Source organism: Tiliqua scincoides, chromosome 2 (genome assembly GCF_035046505.1).
Source record: "Tiliqua scincoides isolate rTilSci1 chromosome 2, rTilSci1.hap2, whole genome shotgun sequence".
NCBI classification, from domain to species: domain Eukaryota; kingdom Metazoa; phylum Chordata; class Lepidosauria; order Squamata; family Scincidae; genus Tiliqua; species Tiliqua scincoides.
In genome coordinates, this window is record NC_089822.1 from 108,648,426 (window position 1) to 108,673,649 (window position 25,224).

General features: G+C 42.5%; 1 protein-coding gene across 6 annotated transcripts in view; it reads right to left on the reverse strand.

The window, feature by feature from the left end:
- Positions 1 to 5,837: 5,837 nt before the first annotated feature.
- The window catches only part of SLC44A2 (solute carrier family 44 member 2 (CTL2 blood group)), a 72,339-nt gene continuing 52,952 nt past the window's right edge, over positions 5,838 to 25,224 (reverse strand). For 4 of the 6 annotated variants that reach the window (XM_066618353.1, XM_066618355.1, XM_066618357.1 and 1 more), the window contains 6 exons: positions 24,650 to 24,753; positions 23,659 to 23,732; positions 21,671 to 21,741; positions 21,165 to 21,253; positions 20,712 to 20,796; positions 13,725 to 16,995 (listed from right to left, as the gene is read on the reverse strand). In XM_066618353.1, coding sequence (XP_066474450.1) covers positions 16,874 to 16,995; positions 20,712 to 20,796; positions 21,165 to 21,253; positions 21,671 to 21,741; positions 23,659 to 23,732; positions 24,650 to 24,753 — 545 coding nt within the window. In that variant the 3' untranslated portion in view covers positions 13,725 to 16,873. Of the gene's footprint in view, positions 7,989 to 13,724; positions 16,996 to 20,711; positions 20,797 to 21,164; positions 21,254 to 21,670; positions 21,742 to 23,658; positions 23,733 to 24,649; positions 24,754 to 25,224 lie in introns of those variants that run through there. The other 2 variants (XM_066618356.1, XM_066618359.1) reach the window with 1 other exon arrangement.

A 25,224-nucleotide genomic window follows, 5' to 3' on the forward strand; every position in this document is an offset into this window, starting at 1 on the left:
TTGGGGCCAACAGGCTGACATTACCTCATGTTATCATAGAACCATAGAATTTTGAACTAGATCAGAAGCTGATTTGGGGAATAAGGAGGGTTAACCCAAAGGATCATCAGTGTCACTCTACCTTCCCTCAGAGAATGTGACTGCTCAAAGTGTCCCAACTGAATCTGCTAATAGACTGTAGCCCTTTAATGCCACTTTCTGGAGACATAGCTGTTCTGTGAGCAAGTTACTCATGGACCATTTCTGATCAATGTCCTAAATTGCACTGCAGAATATCCCTCTTATTCATGGCCTGAATTGCAGCCACAACAAAAATGGCTGTCTAGGAGGGGGTGGGGCCAGAGGCAACTGAATGGCTGTGCTTTTCTGAGCTCTTGAAAGCTCTTGGGAAAGCATGCTATTTCCTGCCAAAAAACCGTGGGTGTGATGAGATCCAAGGATCTGTGATCAGGAGAGATTCCATCCTACAGATGGTGTACAGTTTCAGAGAGGAAAGCTCCAGTCAGGGGCTGTTTTTTTCTCCAAGGGAACCCAGCCATCAGTGTCGGTGTTGGTGAGGATTCATGTTGAAACTAAGCTGAAGGCCCTAAGCAGGGAAAGACTTGGAAGAATTAAGTGAGTGTTGTTCTGCTGTGTGTGTCTGGCATTGGATTGGATTGGAGATAGAACAAAACCAACATGATGGAGAGGCAACTTTAATGGAAATTCAGATGGAGAGTGCAGCTCGAGTGGTGAGAATACAAAATGTACCAGAATAGAAAGGGGAAGATACACGACATCTGATTGGTGATTTAATATCAGAGTGGATCAACACGTCAACAGAGTAGATACTCATGGATCTGGATTCAGCAAGAAGAGTGAGCACTTTTTATCTAAGAAAACATGAACTACCAAGAGAAATCCATGTGAAATTCATCAGAACTTTTTACAGAGGTAAAATATTGAAGATCTCACAGGAAAAGGAATGGATGGTGGAGGGTAGCAAAGTGAAAATTCTGAGACATGTCCCATGGAGAGTGAGAAAGAAGAGAAAAGAATATGAAGAGCTAGCAAAATTTTTAAGAGGAAAGCAAATACCATATAGATGGCTTCTCCCGGAAGGTATATTTTTTCAATTCCAGTTACAGAGATATAAATTCAACAATGAAAGCAGAAAATTTTTTGAGTACGGTGATGAAAGGTAAGACGAGAAATGAAGAAAATGAGGAAGAGGAATTGAGAAGAAAAGAACTAGAAAGTGTAGAAATGGAGCTGGAAGAAAAGAAATCAGATTGATTCAGAGACAATTGAGGAATCAGAGAAGGAAGAAACTAGAGGGGCAAGGAGGCACTCGCTGATAGCAACAAGAAGACAAAAGAAGGTGAATAGTAAAAAGAAACATGATGGTTAAGGCAGGATGGAGTATTTACTCTGTCAACATAAATGGCTTAAATTCACCTCAGAAACGAAAGACTGTCTTCCTTCAATTGCAAAAGTTATTTGCTTAATATTATCTTAGATATTATAAACAAAATGTGTATTTAGTTATTATATTAACTGCTGTACGGATTTTATATGCTAGATACTGAAGTTATTCCAAAGAAAGATGAATTAATAGAGAAAATAATGAATGTGGCAGAAATAGATAGGCTTACAGTGACTTTGGATCAACAGCGTAAACCGACACAGAGCAATGGAGATCATTTTATGCTTGGTTGAAAATGGAGTTGTAGATATATAAGATTTAGATGAATATATTGTATACATGATATATTATATATCATATATTATGATATATGATATGATAAATGATATTAAGAGGCTAAGGTAGAAGAACAAGTTTAGAAGATATGTATTGATTGATTAGATATATTGATATGATTGCCTGCACCCTCCAATGGTGTCTTTTTGGGTTTTTTGTGTGTATGTGTTGTGTATTGAGTTTGGGTTTGTTATGCGTTTGTTTATATTTGTTTTTATTTTGGAAAATAAAAAATGGCTGCCTACAGCCCAAATTAGCCATTATGTGCAGGGATGTTTTCAGATGCTGCCTTTAAACTTTATTTGAAGTACCTTAGATGAAAAGCACCAAGGTCAGCAAGGAGAAACTGAGACATTTACCTAGGAGTATGTTAATAGCAAAGATGATGGTCTAGTGCAGTTTTCCTACCATTGTCTCCTGATGAATCACTTCCAATGGCCTGCCACCTAGTAGTAACTGGCAATGGTGTCATTGGTTACTTCCACATTGGAAGACCATGAAACACTAGTAAGAGCCTCAGGGTGGGCAGGAGGACTTGTTCAAGTGTATAAAAACCATGCGCTATCTATCTAGCGCATGACGCATGACACAGATCCAGTCCATGACACATTGGGGGGGGGGGGGAAATTGCCGCTTCACAATAGTGGACAATTTGGGAAGAACTGGCCTAAATCAAACTACCTGGGAGACAGTATAGGCTACTATGAAATTTACCTAAGAATAAGCCCTCCTGAACACAGTGGGACATTCTCATGTTTACTCAGATGTACTAGCCCTCACATTTATTTAGGATATTTTAAAGTTCAATTTTTCAATATTTATACTTCTATTTTAAAATGACTGCAACCCACTCCAAGGGTTTGGAATGAAATAAGCTTCATCTATAAATGAAATATAATACTCTTCAAAATAGACATGGGGCAGGAGGATAAAAACTACCTATAATTTAAAATTGGTGTTTTAACATTCAGTGAGGTGTGAGTTTGTGTACTTAAAAACACCACACCATCACTGTTTAGGTGTACTGAAGAGAACCACATGTCCTACTCGACGATTCCTTATAGTTTTTACTGCTACCGTTTCCACAGTTCACAGTGCAAAGAGGCAAATGCGCGCACACACGCACACAATCTACTTCAATTACTACTTGGGAGGGGTCTTTATTGGGTTTGCAAGGGTGCTGAAGTTGCGTTAGCTTGCAGTAGTCCAGGCCTTGTCAAAGCTTGGGTGCTCCTTGAGGCAGCCCAGTTTTGCCACCCTTCTGTGCTTTCTGCGCATGCACCCTCTGCCACTGCTACCTCACTCTTCACCTCACCAGGCAGGCAAGACAATCTGATCTAGAACCTGCACTCTTACCTTGAACACCAGCACCATCTCCTTCCTCCACACTATTCTGTTTTGAAATAAACAAGATGAATGGACAAAGAAAAGAACAGTGGGAAGTGGATTAGAGAGCCAACTGAAAGTGGCAGCAGGCCAGAGAGAGGCAGGTGTGAGGTGCCCCTTGTCAGTTCGCCATTCCCCCCCAACCTGCCACTTGAGGCAAACATTTCAGTCAGTTATGTTGCTAGGCTGGCCCTACAGTAGTAATTTTAATTGTTTAAAGCTTCCTATGAGAACCAGTGTTCATTTAGATGCAGGCAATTTTTTCAGTCTTCTACAGAGCAACATAACTACATGGACAAAAATATCAGAGATAATTATTCCATATGAAACCAAGTTCAAAGATGCTAGTAGAGAACAGTTTTGCACGAATGTGCTTGAACTAAAGTTTCCCATAGAAATGTGCATTGTCCAACTGCTGTTTATTTCTACTAGCAATATGTATGTATAAAAAGCTATCTGGCTCAGCTAGTCTCACTGTTTGACTGGAGCTGCTGCCACAAACAGTACTGCTGTATACCAGGGGTTCTTAACCTTTTTACAATTATAGACCCCAATATGTCCCCAAATCCCTTCACCAGACTATCAAAATCATCACCACCACTAATCATATTAGGTACCAGCAGGGCTTTTTTTCTAATGGAACGGGGGGGGGGGGGGAGAAGAGAGACTGCACTTTTTTGCAGGGGCCCCTCCCCTTCGGAGGCATTCGGGGGGGCAAAACAGAAGCATTTGCTGGGGGGTGGGCGCCTGGCCCCTGCCTGACCACACAACGACCCCCTCTTGCCCCCACCTCCAAGCTCTCGCCTGAGCCCAGCCCACCTCCCCTCCCCCAGCGCTCTGCTTCCCTGCACAGCTTCCAAGCCAGTGGAGGGCGCTGGGGATACACGCCAACGCCGAGGAGGAGGAGGAGGACGGACAGCCAGCCAGCCAAGGAGACGGGCTGCAGCACCCATGGAACACCCAGGTACTGGCTTGGCGGAGGAGGAGGGGAAGGAAGCTGGCTGGTGCAGCCCCCCCCCCCCGCCAATCTGCAGCATGAGCCTAGGTGTGTCTACTCAGAAGTAAGTCGCATTGTGCTCAATGGGGCTTTCTCCTGGGAAAGGGTGCATAGCCTTGCAGCCTGAGTAGACAGGCAGAGGAAGGGGCTCTGAGGCTGTAGTCCTCTCCACACTTTCCTGGGAGGAAGCCCCACTGCCTCTACTGGGACTGACTTCTGAGGAGACAGCCATAGGCTGTGGCTCTGAGGCTACAGTCCTGTCTACACCTTCCTGGGAGGAAGCCCCATTGGCTCTAATGGGAATGACTTCTGAGTAGACAGGCACAGGATTTGGCCCTGAGGCTGCCATCCTATCCACAGTAAGCCCCATTCACTAAAGTGGACTTCTGAGTAGACATGCATAGGATTGGGCTCTTAGGCTGCAACCCTGGGCACTTTCCTGGGAGTAAGCTCCATTGACTAGAATGAGACTTACTTCAGAGTAGACATACCTAGGATTGGGCTCTTAATCCTGGCAGAGATGTATATCTGCACCCGTTTTCACATGCTAAGGGCAGGTGAAAAGGGATTCTACGTGTGTACAATGTGCTGTCCAGCCTTGCCAGAGTTCCTCCTCATCCTTCCCCCACAAGCATGCCCTCCGCAAGCCAGCGTTTGCAGCTCCTCTCCAGCAATGCACAGCAGCTGCTCAGGGCAGCAGAGAACATACAATTGCATGCCAAGCGCCTTCCCAAAGACACAGAGTATTCTGATACCTGAATTAAACCATATTTAATCGCTTGTTTGCAAACGTAGCTGTTTCTATGTGCACCTAAGGAGCCCTCTTGTGTAAGAATTCCTTTTTTGTTCTTACTCCCACAGTTGCTTAGAGTAATTTTACTATATGGAACTCATGTAAGCCATTTTTCGGAATCCATTCACTGCTTCCTCTCCTTGAAGTAGTGCCACACTACATACTACACACTACAAGTGCACCTGTACAGTATTTTTCCCCATGTGTAGAAAAAGTAGCTAGGGGGAAGGGGATGTGGAGATTGACAGCCCAATCCTATGCATGTCTACTCAGAAGTAAGTTCATCTTTAGGGGGGAAGCACATAAAAATTTTATTTCTCCAATAAAAAATGGTCTATAAATAAATAAATAAATAAATAAAAGATTAACAAGTTGTGAGTTCCTGCACCCTTTTTTTTTTTTAAACAAAAAAAGCACTGGGTACCAGTATGACTTCAAAAGCTGTCAACGTTTTGTTCTGCTTTACATATGGATAGCTAGGAACAGCTCTACCTATATTGATGATAGTTAATCTAATCTAACAATTTAATTGCTCAAGATTGAGGGCCGAATCCTATCCAATTTTCCAGTACCAGTGCACCCATGCCAATGGAGCATGCACTGCATCCTTTGATGAGAAGGCAGTCACAGAGGCTTTCTTAAAGCATGGGAACATTTGTTCCCTCACCTTGAGGCTACAATGTGGCTGCACCGGAGCTGGAAAATTGGATAGGATTCGGCCCTAAATCCCATATCCCCATCAGTTGGTTCCAATTCCCCAAAGGAGTATGGATATCTCTGGTTAAGAATCCCTTCTCTACACATATGACAAAATTGGTTGTCTCCTGCATATGAGCACCATCTCAACTAATTGACTAACTGCTATCTCATAAAATGTTAACAGTGGAGACACAGCAGTCCAGAAATGCTAAATAGCCAAGTGCAAGTAAATTATAGCTTTAATAAATCCTGCTTTATACAATGTTTTTCCATTGTAGCTCCTCAAAATTAGGCTACTCCATTAACCTTTTTAAGAATAATTAATACTTAATTATGAAAATCAACAATACATTTTCAATACAAATATAATTCTAAAGTGAGGCAACTTTCCTTTGTCCACATTCAAGTCACAATGGTGGTGTAGAAGTTTCCAGTTAAAGATGGAAGTAATTAGTCATTTTGATCAGAGCTGCATGAGTGAGAGCCACTTTTCAAAGACATAAAGGTGTTTAGCTGGGATGATTCCAGAGTTCAGCAATGACATCAGCCATACTGGACACTAGCTGAAAGTCTATAGCCGTCGGGGCCCACTTGGCCAGACTGACCCCTGAACCTTCAGTTCCAGTGCCCAGTGCATTATAAGGGGGCGAGGGGATTGTGGTGCTCCAGTACAGGACTTTTGCCCATGGACCCCACAACTTGATCCTGGCAGAATGTTCTTTCCAACCTTGAGATTATGGAATTTGCTTATTTGGGTTCCTGAAACAAAGAGGGTTATGCAAAACAGCCAAACGTCTTTGTCTAATAATTCCCTTTTCAGATCTAGATTCTTTTCAAGGCAAAGAAATAATTTTAGAAGAAAATATTATCTCTGAAGCCCCACTACGTTTAAAGCTAAAACATCTTCTGTGAATGGGGGGCATAGGGAAGGGTTTTTGGATGAAGACACAAATGGATAGTTTGGATTCATTAGCTGCACTGGAACTGCTCCATTTGAGTCAAAAACAAACAAGATATACAAAACAAAATGTTTAATATTTCAGCTATAAAATATTTTTTCCAACAATACAGGGATGTATAGAGAGTAGAAAACAAGTATAAAAAATAAAGTTAAAACCAACCAGTAGAATATAGATTGGTAGCATTCCTTTCTCTTTGGAAAGTTACCAGTAACTCTATGATGTACAGCCACACCATTTGGAACTTTGTCAACTATTTCAGTTACTTTCTTCCTTGTAACTTAATATGTATTGCATATTTCTAGGTTCTACCTAAGATTTGGTTATGTCATATTTGGTTCTCATTTTGTTTATATTTTTCTTCTTGAAAACATTTCTCTTTTCTGATGAACAATACTATATTTTATAAATTCCACCCTATTTCACAATCTTGTAAATGAAAGATGAGGAGCAATTTTGGCCCATCCTCATTCAAGCGGCAACAGAGCTTTTACAATGCTTTCCTTCGTAATAGCACCAACAACAGTTGCCTAAAACAAGCCTTTTGTGCCAGGGGTTTGCTAAAACTGCCAGTTTCCTCACTACAGCTCCCATTTTTCATGGTCAACCCCTTCCTTGGATGGCCTGTATCTTTAGGGTATTAATCTGGGTATTAATTCAAAAATGGAGTGAAGTGCCATTGTAAGGTGAATGGAAGTTGTCATGACAATTAACGAAAATATGTAAAATGAGAATTACAAGGGTGACCAAACACCTGAGGTGATGCAAGATAAACTTCGGATGCAATCTACAAACATCAGTTAAATTATAATTCTTTTAGACTGAGCAACACTGTACACATCAAGAGTTAATGGCACTAGCCTGAGAGCAGACTGCTTATTTCTTAAGTTTATTATCTTAATCAGGAAAACAGTCTTGTTGGTGGAAGAGTGAATTGCTGATAACTGCCTACACAGGCTACTGGGACTGCATTGGCAAATAAGCCCACTCAGTCCTAGCAGCCAGTCCTGAGCTAGATGGTTTTACTCAAGTTGGTAGGTAACATCTCTCTTCCCAGTTTGTTCTGCTATGCTGAAACCCTAAGATGGAGCTATTGCAGCACAAATAGCTCATTTCTCATTGCAAAAGAAAAACAAAAACCAAGAGAATTGCCAAATCTGGCCAAGCTACTGTTGTCTGGCACAGAAGGTGGAAGCAGAACGTTCTAACCCTGCAGATGCTGCTCTTCAAAGCTATAGCTTGACAAAGCTCAAGCCCAATTATCTCAATGCATCTGTTGCATGTTACCCATGAAAGAAGAGGCTAGTTATGCATCCGTTTGCTGTTTGTTAGTCTTCTTCAACAGCTTTCTCAGATTAGACGACATGAAGTAAGGCTTTTCGGTAGACCCATCATTACGCTCCAAATCTTCCACTGCAAAGAGACAAATCCCCCAGCAAAAGGTTGTGAAAAAGCTGTCTCAGAACTGCCAGATGGCAGCCATCTAAAACTGGAACTAGACAGACGTTATAAAGTAAAAAATTGTAACAACTTGTGGTTGTACTTAAGGAAAGTTTGACTATCACTTGACTTGAAGGCTGGTCAGAATTTATTTTATGATTTTACTCCACATTGCACAAGATGGCAGTGCAGGCCCCTATTCTCAAGGTGAAAGAATCTCCCTCCATTTTTCTAAGTGAATCAAAGAAAAAAAATGGAGGGAAGAAAAAATAAGAATAGAGAAACAGAGAGACAATATGGAAAGGAAAATAAAAATTCCTTGCAAAGAATGGGTGAGATTTCCTTCCTACAGCTGAGGACTAAGACACCTTCCCCACAAAAAGTATAACTGAGGGGCTGAGAACCTTCCCTGTTTTTATAATCGTGATGGCTATAATTTATTTTTTATGATGAGATAGCTGTTCTGCAAAATATGAAGATTCTCTGTGGTATACTAGGAATAACAGGTTCTAAAATGGCCACAAGAATTGCATAGCTGTTCTTAACCAACTTCATCTGCAAATCTGTTGTAAAGGCCTGAGAGCAATCAGTGCAAGAGGGAGAGCAAAGAGATACTCCAAAAATGTTTTACCATTCAAGGTGAATAATTCAACAGTGAACCCTTGATTTAAAACAAATCTTGATTCAGTGGACTTTGGAAATAAGAGACTATTTCCAAGATCCCAAATGTCTGCTAAACTCTAACTTACAGATTTCCCTCAGCAATGAAAAAAAAAAAAACTCTGTTAAGGTATTTAAGGATCAGAAAGCACAGGGAGCAGTCTTATCTACTTTCTAGGGCTGTTGATGAACCTGCCTGCACTGATTGAGCTTTCTAAGGGAGGAGTTTATTGGATTCATGGGAGGGACGGGACAGTATTAGGATTTAATGGATTTTTGGCATTAAAAGATATCCCATCCTGCCTTGAGTCAATTAAATCAAGGGTTCACTGTACCAGGAATTAACAAAGAATCATGTAGAAGCCGAACACTTTACCATAAGGGGAGAAAATACTTTTTCAGTTGTATAACATGCTTCACATTTCCCGACATAGGAAAATTCTTTTCAGAAAGTATTCAAATTCCCCCCCCCCCCCACTGCAAAAGAACATGGGATTATTTATATAGGAATTCAGAAGCATTTGAAACAAATCTTATCACAGAGAAAACATCAAAACATTTTGTCAATGTGTGGAAACAGCACAGATTTTCCCAATAGAAAAAACAATATCCAAAGTCAATGAAATCTTAGACAAAATTGATACCTTTCTTGTGCACAATTATGGAAGATAAAAAGAAACTGACCTGAATACTTATTTATTTTCTGCAGTCGTAGTAAGTTAGCATCTGCTTTTTCCTATAAGTGCAAAATTGGTACTCGGGACCAGGGCCAGCCTTGTCACAAAGCTATTTGAAACCATCACTTGGAGCTGCACCTTTGGAGGGGCAGTGAGCAGATGACCCTCGCCAGCCCACCACCCTCTCCAGCCTGCTACTTCACTAGCGGCTCTGATCGTCTTCCAAGTTGCTCACAGTAGTGGCAACCCCCTTCTCCTTTCAGTGCTGCTGGAGTATTAGGACCTCAGCACCCTTCCCTTTGCTTACCAGAACAATGCTTGCAGACTCTCTCCTCTGCACCACTTCTATTTGAAATGAGTAGGAGCAGCACATGCCTCCCAGCAGACACTGTTCATTTCAAAACAGATGTGGAGGAGGGAGAGGCTGCACATGGGGAACTGACAAGTAAATGGAAAGGGGATGGGGCAACTTCCCCCCTCCTTAGCCACAGGAGGATGCCCGCTCACCCACCTACTTACTGGAGCTCTGTAGGCAGCCTCTTCCATGCAGCTTCCCTGTATGTGATGCTCCTGTTCGTTTCAAACAACAGCCATGCAGAAGTGAGGCTGCACATGGACCTCTGGTAAATAAAGGGAAGTGGGGTGGAGGTGCCTCTCTTCCCACTCCCTAGCCATGGGTGCTTTCTGGCCCCTCCCTTGCCCTCTGCCTTTTACCAACATGCGGGTGAGTGCAAGGGTAGAAAATTGGTGGAAGTTCAGGAGGCACTGGTTATCATTGCGCAGGACTGAGATGAACTTTCAGTACTTGTCTCTATTACTTTCTACTATGTACTGCAGAAATTCTTTGTGGGCATTTGGAGTCAAGTCTCACCAAGACATTGACTGAAAATACACTGGGACTGTCCCTGAAGTGCAGTTGTACTGTAGACCAAACCACCCTTGACAAAGTGTCCTTGTTGGCAACCTTCAGTCTCGAAAGACTATAGTATCGTGCTCTGAATGGTGGTTCTGGAACAGCGTCTAGTGTGGCTGAAAAGGCCAATTCGGGAGTGACAATCCCTTCCACACTGGGAGCAAGTGCAGTCTGTCCCTGGTCTGTCTCCCTGGCTATGGGCCTGCCTTCTTTGCCTCTTTGCCTCTTTGCCTCAGTCTGTTGGCCAAGTGTCTCTTCAAACTGGGAAAGGCCATGCTGCACAGCCTGCCTCCAAGCGGGCCGCTCAGAGGCCAGGGTTTCCCACCTCTTGAGGTCCACTCCTAAGGCCTTTAGATCCCTCTTGCAGATGTCCTTGTATTGCAGCTGTGGTCTAACTGTAGGGCACTTTCCTTGCACAAGTTCTCCATAGAGGAGATCTTGGCAGGCCTTGCTAAAACGATCCATGAGCTGCTGGAGATCTTTGGCAGAGTGGGTAGTGACAGCTGCATCGTCGGCAAAGAGGAAGTCACACAGACATTTCAGCTGGCATGCTTTGTCAGTGGCAAAGTGTACGTGATGGTGAAAGTCATGTCACTATCTGATGATGAAAATAAGTACCTTCTTGGCACCAGTAAAATCTGCAGTCACAACACAAGGTGAGTACTGAATGCAGTGAAAGATGCCTGCAGCAAGAGACTAGGACTTGTAGCAGCTAGGCATATTTTCATGCATGTATCTTCCTTGGTCACAGATGGAGTATATGTCAATGAAGGTGAGAAGTCTGGTTTGTGGACTCTCTTCCAATTCAGAATGAGGTAGAGTGGTCCTCTTGTCCTCCTGCTGGCATGGAGTCCACTAATAAAATCTTGCATGGAAATCTACAGATAACTCACAGCACAATCCTATGCAAGTCTTCTCAGCACTTACTACAAAGTAAGTGCAAAGAGGACAGAAGCCTTACAGCCCAATTCTAACCAACTTCCTAACACATAGCCACAATACAGTCATCTGGTAAGGGCATAATGTTTCCTTAACAAGGTAAATGTTCCATTACCTTGAGAAGGCCTCCATGACCATCCTTCCCCACTGCAGAATGCAGTGCCTGCCCCACTGGCATGCCTCTATAGGTGCTGGAAGGTTAATTAGGATTGGGCTGTCAGTCAGTAAAGCTGAATAAATGTTATTTACTATTACTAAAAATGTATGCACCGCTTTTCAACACAAAAGTTCACTAAGTGGTTACATGCAGAATAAATGAAAATTTGTTTCCCTGTCCCAGAGAGCTTGCAATACTAAAAAGAGACACCAGTAACAGCCACTGAAAAAGATGCTATGCTGGGATAAAAGAGGGACAGTTGCTCTCCCCTTGCTAAGCAGAAGAGAAATAACACTTAAAAGTTGCTTCTTGGTCTTAGCCTAGATAGCAGAGATAGTTCCAGCAGCTTGAAAAGATTAGCACATATTTTCATACATCAGAGGTTAGATATAAAGATCTCTGGAAAACTGCAGAAGCCAACAATGTCTGCTTCCTTGCATTCCCCAAGCTTCCTGAGGCCAGGCGGACAGAGCTCTCCTTTTCATGAGTGCATTCTATCCTAGTGTCCTACATTTCCTACTCTTCTTCATGAGGGAATCTGAGAAAGCAGTATAGGATTCTTGTATTCCTACTTGATGGAGATAAGCTCTTGGTTGGGTCCTTTCTGGCAGATGTACTTACACAGCCTTTAGTAGTCACCAGAAGCAGCTTCAAGGAGATGAGGTCATCACCCTCAACCAAGAGAAGCTGACAATGTTGGTAGAATCAAAGCTATTGGCACTGAAAGAACCATTTACTTGATAAATGGGTCAGGCCTCAAATGGATGAAACCATTACAAGCCAGGTGGAACAATGATGCTGAAAGGAATCCAGCTGGCAACACAGAACATGAACAGTCACAAGACACACCACTAGTAGTTATCTGACATGTTGGCACTCCCTGTAATAAAGTTGTTGACTCTCTTATCGAGTTCTTGAATTTGATGCTGATTGGTTGATGACTATGAAAACTTCTGCTACTTTGTAGTCTTCAGTAAATCTGGAAGCAGTTCACAAGAGCTAGGTAGACCTTGATCTGGCAAAATCACTAGATTAGAATATCAGGAGATGCTTCCGTTGACAACATCATTGATATTCACAAGATGGCACTGTCCCATTTGGTCCATCTTCTTGCATTATCCAGAGAATGCAGAAATGTCCCCACACTCAAGGCATGTGTTTCAGCTGTGAAGCTGCATACTGCTGATAATGAATGTCTCATCAACACAGGAATCATGCTGAAGTCCATAACCCGAAACAGACTCTCAGCCGAGTCAGAAAATAAATACCTTTACATCAACCACAAGATGCTGCCTCTTACTAAATGGAACCCTTGGGCATGAGCATGCCTAAGGGTGACTAAATGAGAACACAGAACCAAAGACATGGCTAAAGCAAGAGAACAGATGTGGTTTAAAGGAACTTTCTCAGAGGTTTGCAAGCTACTCTATTCCTTCCACCCAGTCTGGTGGTGATGGTGGTGATCTGATCATCTTGAAACAAGGAAAATTTTGATATGATTGGTGTAATGTTAGCAGGGCTTGACACATGGCATAAGCATGTAGTCCTCTTATCTGTGTTCACACCACTATATAACAGTTACATATTTACATATACTGCTTATATGAAAAGTTCAATACGAATTAATAAATGCTTTTGACTAGCTAAGTAGTTGGTCCCAATATTAGTATAAGATTATGAAGATTGAAAGGAAACAGGAATTCTCTATTTCTCTCACCTACTTAATAAAAAGCTTTTCTTTATTGAGCCCCATATTCCCAGCTGCACAAAAACTTTAGTTAGAACTGCACAAATTTTTCCCCCGTGGCACATACTGAGTCCAGCTGCACATTCAAATAAATGCTGAGGTGGGTCTTAACCTGAGCAGGCAAATGAATTCCACTAAAAGTAAAAACCTCTGTGAATTAGGAACTGACAGCTCATTCCTTTCACTGTCCAGAAATAAGGGCTGTGTAACTCCTCACTGCAGGGTGGTTTTTCAAACTAGATGGGACAAATAACTCATTAGAGAGAAAATCCTGTCTCAATATTAGGGATGGGCCATGTAGTCCTTGAGGACCTGAGGTGGTCCGATTCTCAAAGTGATTCTGCACACGTCAAAATCTAGACTGAAATCTGAAAGTCTGGGGCAAAATTTTGAATTTTTAAAAGTGAGGATGGCAAGCTAACAATCTCTCGGTTTCTCCCTGCATAAGTTCCAAATTCTCTAGATGCAATTCAAGTATAGTATCGCACTAAGAATAATGAAGTTAGTTGAGCTTCTTCATGCATGATAAGCCAATCTACATGAACTTGAAACAGCAGTTTCTTTCTGAGACAAAATTAGATACAAGAGACCTATGTAGGAAATTTAAGATATGAGAGAAGATTAAAAGAAGAATTTTATTCACATCAGCATAGCCATTCGTGCTTTTCTCTTAGCTCTATTTTAAAATTCACACAGGTGACAATGACCATTATTTCCTGTTTTATGGGATATTAAGCAGAGGATATGGTAGTTTTGCTTCTCTGTGCAAGACTTCCATTGGCCATTGCAGTAGGCAGTGATATGCAAAGCTTCCATCTGTAGATTACTTTCTAAACCATTTAACCCTTACTAAATTACTTCAGGCGTTATATTTCTCTGCACCTGATTAAGGAAATGCCATGCATCTCTATGATGTGGAAATCTGAAAAGGCATAACTCAGAGATGTGAGGATGGTAGAGAAGGTCCTGTTCCTTCTGCTGGATACATCCCAGATTCACATATAACCCTCCGCTAATTACAAGACTTTTGGTGACCATTTCCACACCCAGATTTTCGAACAAGAGACAGGGAACCAGCTCTTGAGGGTATGGGGTCCTTTGCAACATAAGGAACTTGATTTTTCAAAGTCAAAAACTGGAAATTGCTAGGAATCCAAATGCTGATATATATTTTCCATGCAGAATTCTCTGTGTGCAGCATTTCATGATTCCTGCCTAGCAACCTTGGAGGCTGCAGACAGTTTGAGAGAGCTAAGTAAAGTTTTACTTCTCACGCAGTGTGTACATTCCCTTTGTCCTACTGCTGCCTTTAGTCAAACAAGTTTTTGAAATAATATAACACACTGCAAATCCTGTTTACCAGAGGTAAGAGCGGGATGACTCTTGCCACAAGTACCAACCTCTTTCTTTCAAACTGCCTTAAATTCTCTGGCTTCAGCCTGAGTGGACTGTTAGCTCGAAATAGCAGGATGTTGTTCAAGAGATTTTAAAGTCTGTTTCTTGTGGGACTTTTTTGAAGCAGCTGTATCAGACTCACTGTCAGGAATACACCACTTTTCAGTCCATGGGATTATGGAAATCATCACTGTCTCTGTTGAAGGTTAAGCCAAGTATGAAACAAAATAAAGAATGTTTACTTATGAGTGGCGTTTCAACATGTCATTTAAGAAGCAAACTGGTGCATGGTTTTGTAAGTACTTTTACACATAGTTTGTCACTTTAAATGACAAGCTGTCTTACTCATTCACAAGCAAATACTGTACTCCAGATTGCTGCTTCAGGTAATAAACTTTAAGAGGTCAATGTTCCCCATGATCCCCTCTAGGCATCACGAGGGACATTACAGAAGAGTTAATGTCTCTACAGAGCCTGGGGCAAGATGCAGAATGCATTAGCTGTCCCAGAAAAAAAAGCTGATGCATTAATACCCACAAGTGTTCTACACTGCTTGCTTTCCTTTCTTCCTGCCCAGCCTCCACCATGCTGCTTTACCCTTACAACTCCCATTTCCTCCCACCTATTCACTGAGCCCTGCATTCTTCTCCTGCAAAAACTCAGCACTGTTTGCCATTCCTCCAAAAACCAAAATCAATAAAAGCTCAAATTCTAGGATCCAACCTGCTTAATTTATTACTAATCTGCATAATCTGAACATTGAACTGATTGGGGCAAAATCTGCCTTTTCTGGCACAAGGAATAAAGTAATTCAAATGACAGGCTAAGTTAATAAGAATCTGCGAAGCAGGAGAGACAAATTTTGTAAACTCAAGTTTTATGAACAATTATAAAAACAAGTATTTTTTTTTGTATTTTAAAAGAGGAAATCTAATCAGCTTTATCAGTCATAAGAAACAGCAGTCACAGATTACTAGGATCCTTGCAGTTCAATTAATTAGCAACATAAGTAAAACCACAACTTTGCAAAGATGTATGTTGGGAATTTCAAAGCTATATGCTGCCTACAATGCAACACAGATCAGGCATGCAAAAACCCTAAATGAAAATATTTCAGAGGTCTTAACTATACCAAATTTTATGTTGACTTGGGAACATAGTTTAGAAGGAAAACAATGAGGAAAAATAATTACTTCTTTTTACATTAAGGCAAGTTTTATAGGAGCTATAAAGAAGGAAATGTAGCTGTACCTGGATCAGGTTACTCTGCAAGCAGCTATAATCTCAATAGCATGCTAGAGTTTAAAGATGGTTCAGTTCTTTTCATAAACTATCACCTATGTTGAAAAGAGTAAGATAGCAAGCTTCCAAGTTGCATAGAACGCTTATTACACAAGAATAAAAAGGGAAAGTTTAAAAGGAGACAGGCAAAAAGGTGGTCAAGTTAACAAACTTATGGCTACTGGGAGAAATGACTCATGATTGATTGGATCTGCACATTGATGAAAACGTTACAAAAATGCAGTTGGCACTCCTGAAGAAAAATGAAATCAACTTCTCCTGGACAAAATAAGTTACACAGAAAGTATGATCCCTTTGTAAGCCAGTGCCGTTTCTCAAGCAAATTACTCCCCCAAATTCTGTTTGGAGGAGAGTCCTGCGCAATTTGAAGCTTCTCACCTAACCATACTCAACTTGACCACACAAATAGAAGGTCATATGATCCCAATACTTCTGAATCTTCTGTCTCTTTGGAGCCCTCTGGGGTTGCAATCCTAAATACATGTTCCTGAAAGTAAGCCCAACTGAACACAATGTGATTTACTTCTCAGTAAACACACAGAGGATTGTGCCGTAAAATTCACAGATCAGCCAAGAGGTGCATTCTACTCCACTGCTACCTAATACATCAGGAAATGAACTGGAAAGCAACCAATGTACATGTAATCTAAATATTTACACCACCTCTTTGTACTAAGGTGCTTATGTATGTATAGTATCCTGATTATGTAGCTTTATTTAAGAAGCCAGATTTGCTATAGAGATGGCACTTTGAGGAAGGCAGAAAATAACCCCACATGATACAATAGTGGAGGCAACACCTTTTCTGACACTGAATACATTAAACCTCCAATTTCAGTTCCACTCCTTTGGGAGTGGAATACTGTACCTTCTAGGTCACAGCAGGTTAGACAGCACAATCTCCTACTTGTTCACTGCAAATACCACAAGCTCCCTCAACCTCCCAGGAGATCAAAGTTTCAAGTTTTGCACAAGAGCTCAGGGTAGTCATCTTGCACGCCAGTCAGAAAGGTGTGCAAGAAACCTGCAGCGGGACCCCTGCATGCACCCCACTTCCCAGCACAGTCCCTATTCTTGGCTCTCAGCACTCTTGGAAGATTCTAGGCTTCCCTTCAGCAGGATGTCTCTCAATGCAGGGGACATGTAATAAGGCCGTTCAGGAGATCCATCGTTCCTTTCCAGATCTTCACCTTTTGGAATCCCAAAGAAGATGGAGAAAGCAGCCACAAAAGGATGAAGCAAGAAGCAAAGTAAAATAAAGACCAAGAGATACAAAGCAGGGGAGAGAAAAAAGGAAAATTTGAAGTTAGTTGCAGTTAGAGTCCTCCACCAAAGAAAGAACAAGACAGCACAGATAGTCACCTGATTAATGCTAGAAAACTTTCATGCTACTAAAGCAATAGCAGTTGCTAACTGAATTGGTGATGGAGAAATGGAGAGGAATGAGAAGATACTTGTGGCCAAACATAACAGGAATTAGCTTGTTCACTAGCTTAGTGGTATTCAAACTGAGGCGTCGCAACGCCCCAGCCTGAGGGCACTGGCCTCTGCCCCCTTAAGGGGGGTACTCGCCAGTCCCTGCAGCAGCCTTTCTAAGGTGCAGGGAGCCCTGCACAAGCATCTGCAGACTCCCCAGGCTTCTAAAAGTGAAAGTGGAGCAATCTCGCTCCACTTCCAGTTTTGCAGAGGTGGAGCGCAATTGCACCACTTTCACTTTTAGAAGCCTGGGGAGCCCTGCAAACACTTGCACAGGGCTCCCTGCACCTCAGGAAGGCTGCTGGAGGGACTGGTAAGTGCTACCTTCTCCCTGCCCCTGCTGCCTCCCTCCCCCGCAAGGACTTACTGCGGTTTTCAAACTCCCAGAGAGTTTGAAAACCACAGCCCTAGCTTGTTGCGGCAAGGCTCAACATAAATATCAGCTAGCTAGAATGTATTTGCTTTAAAGATGCAGGAAATGCAAAAAGCATCTTTTGTGTCATCTTTAAATTGGCACTGCCAGATCAGATGGGATTTTCCTTTGAATAATTAGGAGGTAGCTTCTCATATTACTATCCAGCAGGCAGTTCACAGGCCCAGTTATACAACTAAGTCAGATAATTAGGGCCCTTGAAACTTCCATAAGCCATCTTCCCACAGGAAGAGCCAGGAACTTCAGCCTGCTCAGCTGTCCTTGCTGAGCAGATACTCTGCCCCAGGGACAAAAACATCTGATGCTACCTGTCCTTGGTTGCTAGGTAGCACAGGTCTAGGGGGGTACATTTCTCTCCCTTATGGTTACCACAAAACACCTGAAGAGTAGTAGTTGAAGAGCAGCAGCCAGAATATGTGAGGCATGGAGAATGGACATTTTCCTGAGAGTGGAAGACTGAGAACTATCTTGGCCAAGAACTACTTGCAACAAGTTCAGTATTGCTCACATGTTTTGATCATGGGTCACCCTTCTAAATCCAACTCTGTTTCAAAGTCATGGGAACCCCACTCTCGAGTAGGTTCAAAAAAGTTGCAGGCAAAGTTCCATGTGAGCCCCAAGAGATCCAAGTACCTCCCTTCCTTCTAATGCTGCACAGCATCCTCCAAAAATTGCTTTGGAAAGTTGTTGCATTTAAAACATGGTCCCCAACGAGCTTCCATTATTTCATTAATGTCATACCTTCCAACACAGAACTCTAGGAAGCTTACATGTGGTTTCCAGGTAGTCACCCATCAAGCCACTGAGCAGACCTATTGAGCTTCTGCAAGGAAGTTGTATCATGTACCCTCAGACCTTGCCCCGATACCATCTGCTACACTGTGGTCCAGGGCAGATAGCTGCACAATGGAGGAGGCATGTGGAGGCTTGGGAAAAGGAGGAACAGTTCGTCTCTCCCTCTTGCTATCCAGCTAAGGAAAATGGCAAACTGCTTAGCCACTGATAAGACAACCAGGCAATCCTTCATGTTCCCTAAAGGTTTCCCACACACCCCAAGAGGGCAGGGGTATGACCCACAGTTTGAAAATACTGATCGTGTCAATACGTTACAAAGGGGGAAGAGCCAACCACATGAAGAGTTTCTGTCAAAGAGAAAGAAAAGGAAAGGATGGAGAAGTAGGAGGCCTTCACTAAAAAAAGGCAAAGAACAGGAAGGAAGTCCTGCTTTGGGTAGAGAACCAATTAGCACTTGTGGGGCTCCAACAAACATTTTTTAGTTGATGTAGCTGAACATCAGACTTTAAATACAAAAGGCATCAAGCAGCACAATTCTATGTATGTTTACTTGGAAGTTAAGTTTCACTTTGTTCATTGAAACTTATTCCTAGGAAAGTATACACAGGATTGCAACCCAAGGCTACAATCTTATTTACACCTTTTCCTGGGAGTAAGTCCTAGGGCAGTGGTTTTCAAACTAGGGCATTGCGATGCCCCAGCCTGACAGCCCTGGACAATTCTCACTTAAGGGGCAGGGAGGAGGGGAAGGCAGAGACACGGTGCCCAGGATCGCTCCTCTGACTGGGGCGCAGGGGCACGCTTCATTCACAGCCGCCTGCAGGAGCCACCCAGGGGTTGGGGGAGCCTGGCACCAGCCTCAGCAAGGCTCCCCACGCATCGCAGAGCCCTCCAATTGCAAAACCGGAAGTGGTCGCAATCGCCTTCTGAGGGGCTCTGCGCTGCGTGGGGAGCCCTGCTGAGGCTGGTGCCAGACTCCCCTGCCCCCAGGGAGGCTCCTGCAGGCGATGGTGAGTGTCAGCACGCCCCTGCGCCCTGATCAGAGGCGCGATGCTGGGCATCACGTCCCCCCCGCCCCCCATTGCCTGCAGCAAAGACTTAGTGGCCCTTAAACTCTCCCTGAGAGTTTGAGAACCACTGTCCTAGGGGCATTATATAAGCCTATTCTATAAATGGGACTTCTTAATAGAATGCTTTGGATTGTGTTTAAGGTATTAAATAAGTCAAGTGTCCTACAACTGAAGTAATATTAATTTGTTAAGAAGCAAATGATCAACCAATTAATTAAAATCAAACTAAATTTGCAAATTACAAAAGCCCCAAAATAAATGCTTTTCTGAGTCATTAATAGAAGTTTGAGCTGGCTTTTGTTTATCCAGGCTGCAACACTATACACATTTATTACAGGGAAAGCTTCACTGGAGTCAGCGAGAAGTAAACATAACAAAGAGCTGGACTGCACATCAGACATTACTACTCATTATTGAACAGCCATCATTAGTTGTCCCTATTACAGTAACATACTAGAACCCAAATGAGCCTCAACACTAAACCAGTGTGCCCTGGACTTTGACTTATTAAAACCTGACTTTTCCAATCAGTCAGCTTCAATGGCTGATCCTACCAATACTGAATCTTGCAGCTGGGGATTACAGGAACAGAAGCAATGAGATGAAGAGTTACAGCTTACTTGATGTCTTCATGACTAGTGTCTGGGAAAGCAAGGCCACTAAGAAATGAGCCACAACAGAAGTTGGTGATGTACAACAGCAACCATGATATGGACACAGTAAATATGTTGTTTTTTAAGGTACTACACAACACTTTAGATTGTTTATACTTCAACAGACTAGCAAGCCTAGAAGGTAACAGCACCAAAGCCTATCTACTGCTGAAACCAAGGCAAATCCAGGACTATTTTCTTCCAGCTCCTTTTGTGCCTGCATTTGATAGTGGATTTCATGGTCCTAGAGGGGAAGAAACATGAGAAAGCTCTTTGCAGAGCATTCTCAACAAATGCTGGAGTGGCTGGGGAGTACTTCTTGCAATTGCTCAGCAACCACAATGGCTTCTGCCAACAGCAAAACAGCTGGCTAGACTTGAAATATTGTTGTAACAGGAATAAAGGGCATTCCTTAGCTGTCTAGTTTTTTGGACAAACATATGGGTTTCACCAGAGTTGTACCACAACTGGATACTTACAGAAACAGAGGAAGAGCGTGTCCACACACATGGCATATACACTGAAGAATCCATGTGCAATGAGATAAGAGCCCACAATCACGGTCTACAAAAAAAACAAAACAGACAATTTCTGTTGGTTAAGCACTGCGTCCAAATTCACCCAAAACTGTTAACTGGGGCTTACATTTATTCTCCAAGTAAATAAGCTATTTATTCAGTGAAGTAAACTGCTTTGTGAACTACGTTTTGTTGTAAAGTGTTATATACATAGTCTTAATAAGTAATAATAGGTGAACAGTGAACTCAGGCAAATTCATGGTGGCTCTGCCTCATCTCAAGGCAACCACCAAGGGGAGAGTCCTCCATGGTCAGAAGATGGACAATATGCAAATGAAGTGTCAGCTACCAAACAGCGGAGCCAGATTGGAAAAGGAATAAACATCTCCTCAGCTACTACTATTAGATACCAACCAGAATAGGGACCCAGTAATAGTTGAGAGGTGGTGCTGTGTCTTGAATCACTTTTATCTTCTGGGTGAAAAAGAAGAAAGCAAGTATGCCTAAAGAGAAAGGAAAGACAAGCACATTTCAAGCTTCTCTGCCTGAACTTCAGTCCAGAATTTGAAGACGTCCCCCTTCCTTCTTCTCAGAAACTATTGTCTATGTCTATATGTATGACTCCAACATTGAACCCCCTCCTCCCCTCCAAAAATGCACCTTGGATCTACAGTTTTGTATTCCCATATTTTGGGGGGGGGGGGGGAACAGCTAGAGAAAAGCCAGTAAAGAGCAAACAATGGTAAGATGGGAGGGCATTGAGCAATTTGCAAATAAAAAGCAAATTCGTAGCTGTAAAGGGAAAAAAACTGAGAAGTTTCACTGGCAAGAACTGTATGGAGGGGATGAGGTGGCAGAGTAGGGAGACTTGTACATAAAGCAGATAGGAGATGAGGTTTGAAAAGCTACAAACGGCTTACCAACACTTCCTACAATCAGGAGTTTGCCAAGGAAAAGCAGGAAGTCAGTGACTTTGTCCAGAACAGCTACCCTGAAAGCACACAGAGAGAGGAATTTTCTAACTCTGTTCACAGTTATGGAAAGATATTTGAGAATGTTCCAAAAATGTCCACAAAAGATTCCTTAGTGGGGCTCCTGTAGGAAATGTCAATGCTTTCCCTTTGCTGAGCAAGATACAGTTTCAGGTCTTTTGAGTTTCTCTCCCTTCTGCTATGCATCTCTCTTGTTTGTGGGCCCGCTATTAATGCTTCTCCCCCATCCATGCCTAGGATGCTGGACTTTGCTGTACCTTTCCTCTTCTGTTACCACATTTCTCCTTAAACAAAAATCTCAATCTTGCATGTACTCAAATGGAGCATATAAACAGCTGATTCCATTGAGACTACTCAGGTTTGCATGAATTTGATACATTCCAATTTGGAGCTTGAGGGTTTTTGATTTCTTTGCACAGAAAATAGAGCCCTGACCATAACGACGAAACCTCCTTTTCTCTCTACGTCAATGTTGCCCAACCACTATCAGTTATTTGATTTTTCTCTGTAAACCGCTTTGTGAACTTTTAGTTCAAAAGTGGTATATAAATACCACTTAATACCATTGTTGTTAACAACAACAACAACAACAACTGGTGCTCACAAGCCAAATTCAGCCCTGTCATAAATAAGTGCATGTTAGGCCTAGGTTGGCAGCAGAAGCCTGAACCAAACTAAGACAGTGTAACTGAGAAGTTCCTAGCAGTTCCTAGCAGCAAGAATGGGAGTAAATAAACAAAAAGATTGTTGTCTCTCCTTTGCTGGTCAGAAAGGACAGATAACAAGAACTACTACCCATTGGAATGTTTAGCACCTTAGTAGACAGAGAGGCGCCTGATCAAGTGTGATGGAGTGCAGCTACGGATCTCCAGTTGGGAAGGGTAAGAACTAGGAGGAGTTAGCAACCAGGCCAACTTGGAGAAGGTTCTGTTCCCCTAAGGGTCTGATTGGACAGTCTAAATAGTATGAAGTCACCTCAGTACTATTAGCATAAGAAGTATAATAATGAGTGCCCCAAGGGGTGTGAGTGTTCCTTCTTGGACAGAGTTTTTGGGTGCAACATCCTGCACACGTGTGAGCTCCATTGTCCATCATGGGCACCTGGCCTCATAGGTAGCCCTGGAACTAAGAGGTCTACAAGAGTAACTGACCCAGGTGAGAGATAGGGATTAATAGAGATAGCCAGCTAGCTTTATTACTTTATGCTGATATGTTTCCTAGATGTTTATGCCTCTAGCATTTGCTGTCTTATTGTAGAGTGTGTAACCGTATGTACTTAATAAACTAAAATATCTTTTACTACGTTGTTTCATTGTCTGTTGGGGACAAAGGTTCAGAATCCTGCCTAGCCGTTCAGCAAGCTACCAAGTGCTCATTGAGGTCTAGTAACTTGAGGACTGAAGCTTTAATTGGAGAAAGAGCTCAGTGCCTGCAAGGGATAGAATTAAGCCTAGAGGATCTCAGTGTCCCTGGACTGAGGCACTGGCACATACAGGGTGGTGGCAGTACTACTGAGCAGAGGGGCCTTAAGGGCTTTAGGGTTCGAAAACCAAGTACCCCAAACCCCCTTATGTTTATGACAAGCCCCCGCCCTTCATATTTGTGAGGGAGTGCCTGGTGCACCTCCTCCAGATAAAACAAAATCCCCAGCAGTGTGGTATATCTGTCTTTTTAGATTTGATGCCTATTAAGTTAGAAGTTGTACACACACTCACCTATAGCACTAAGAGAATTAGCTAGTCCAAGGGGGATAAGATTCTCTCTGCTCAATGTGTGCATGTCAGGGGGGGGGAGAGTAAATGAGCAGTGATAACATGGTCAGAGGTTCTAGCCCTCAAGTAGCTTGGTCATTCCTGTTCTAAGTTTCCAAAACAGAACAGCAGAAATAAAATGGCAACTCACTGGCAGGCCCTTACCTGATGATATTCCTCATGAGCAAGAAAAATGCATTCCTTGCTGAAGTGCAGAAGTTGGTGCCATAAATGGCAATCTGGGAAGAATCACCAAAGATAACATTATTAAGTTAGCCAAGGCAGAGCATTCGTTTCCAAGAGTCATTTGAGAAGCATTAGAAACTTCTGCCCTTTGCCTGTTGGAGGTGTGTTGAGGAACATTATTGAGAGCAAAAGAGGTGTTTTGACAGCAGACACTAATCACAACCACAACACTGGCTTAGTGACAGTCCTGTACTAGGAAACCATTCCAGGTTTCCAGAATGCCTGTAGAGATAACAGGTTGGATGCAACAAGGAATTCCTCTCTGAAACTGGCACTTTCTCTTAAAAGTACATGGAAGTTTATTTCTGATCTTGCAAGTCTTCTTATTATCTTGCCATTTAGGCAACTCATATGATGCCCAGTTCTAATATAAGAGGTTCAGATCACCATGGGGTCCCTGTACTCAAGGCTCAGTAAGGTAGCGTATGATGGGGCACACAAGGCAGGCACATGTGATGGGGCTGTATGACACAATTCACTCTGGTCCTTATCAGTTGTGGATCATCAGATATTGTAGCGTGCAGAGCCAGTCTCTCTCTGTGGAACTGGCAGCAATTCCGATCTAGCACTTCTGATTATCCCCAGACCATAGCCACTGCTTAGACATGCCACAATTCTGCAGTACTTGAAAATAAGTGCTAAGTATTATATATGCTCACTGCTCTGTTGGCACACAGCCATGGGACATGTCATCATGGCAATCTTGCAGAAAAACACACTAGCAAAAATGTTTAAAATGAGTGAATTAAGCAATCAAGCCCTTTTAAAGACCTAAATCATAAAAGAAAACTTCTGACAGCTCTGCCCCTGACAGGGCAAGGCTAAAGGGTATGGAAGTGCTGTGTAACTCTGAACACCTACAAAACTTCCTTACTATCCTGGGTTGTCTTTGAGAGTCAGAGTTCCTCACCATAATGTACGCATTCCTGTTCAAGAACTTGATGAACTTCTCCAGGCACCAAAAACAGCACTTGAGGCAAGTCAAGAGAAACTTGGCAAATCTGTTGTCAGCAGCTAATAGGACAAGAGTAAGAAAGATTAGACAAGGCAAAGCTTCCTTTACAAGCCTATTCTCACACACACACACACATGCACTCAGAATTCTGAATGAACATGTGGGCCGAACTATATGCAATATTATATGAATCACTGCATAGTAAGGGACTTTATTCACCAGTCATAGTCAGCTGAATGGGGCCACAGTGGGGAGGTAAGGAACATTTCACCCTTTACTGCAATGCTCTTTTTCCTGCTAAAATCATCCCTCTGATGCAGCTATTAATGAAACCACCACATGCTACAATGGAACTTCTAGAACAAAACATGGGGTGGAAAGAATTTGGGGTTCATAAGTAGTGCAGAGGTAAATGTTAAATACCCTGTACCTCCACATTTCAGCTCTGACCCAAATCACAGCCGCATGTGACTGTTAAGTCATGAATAAAGTTAAATCTCTAACTATACATTGACACATCCAATGTCATG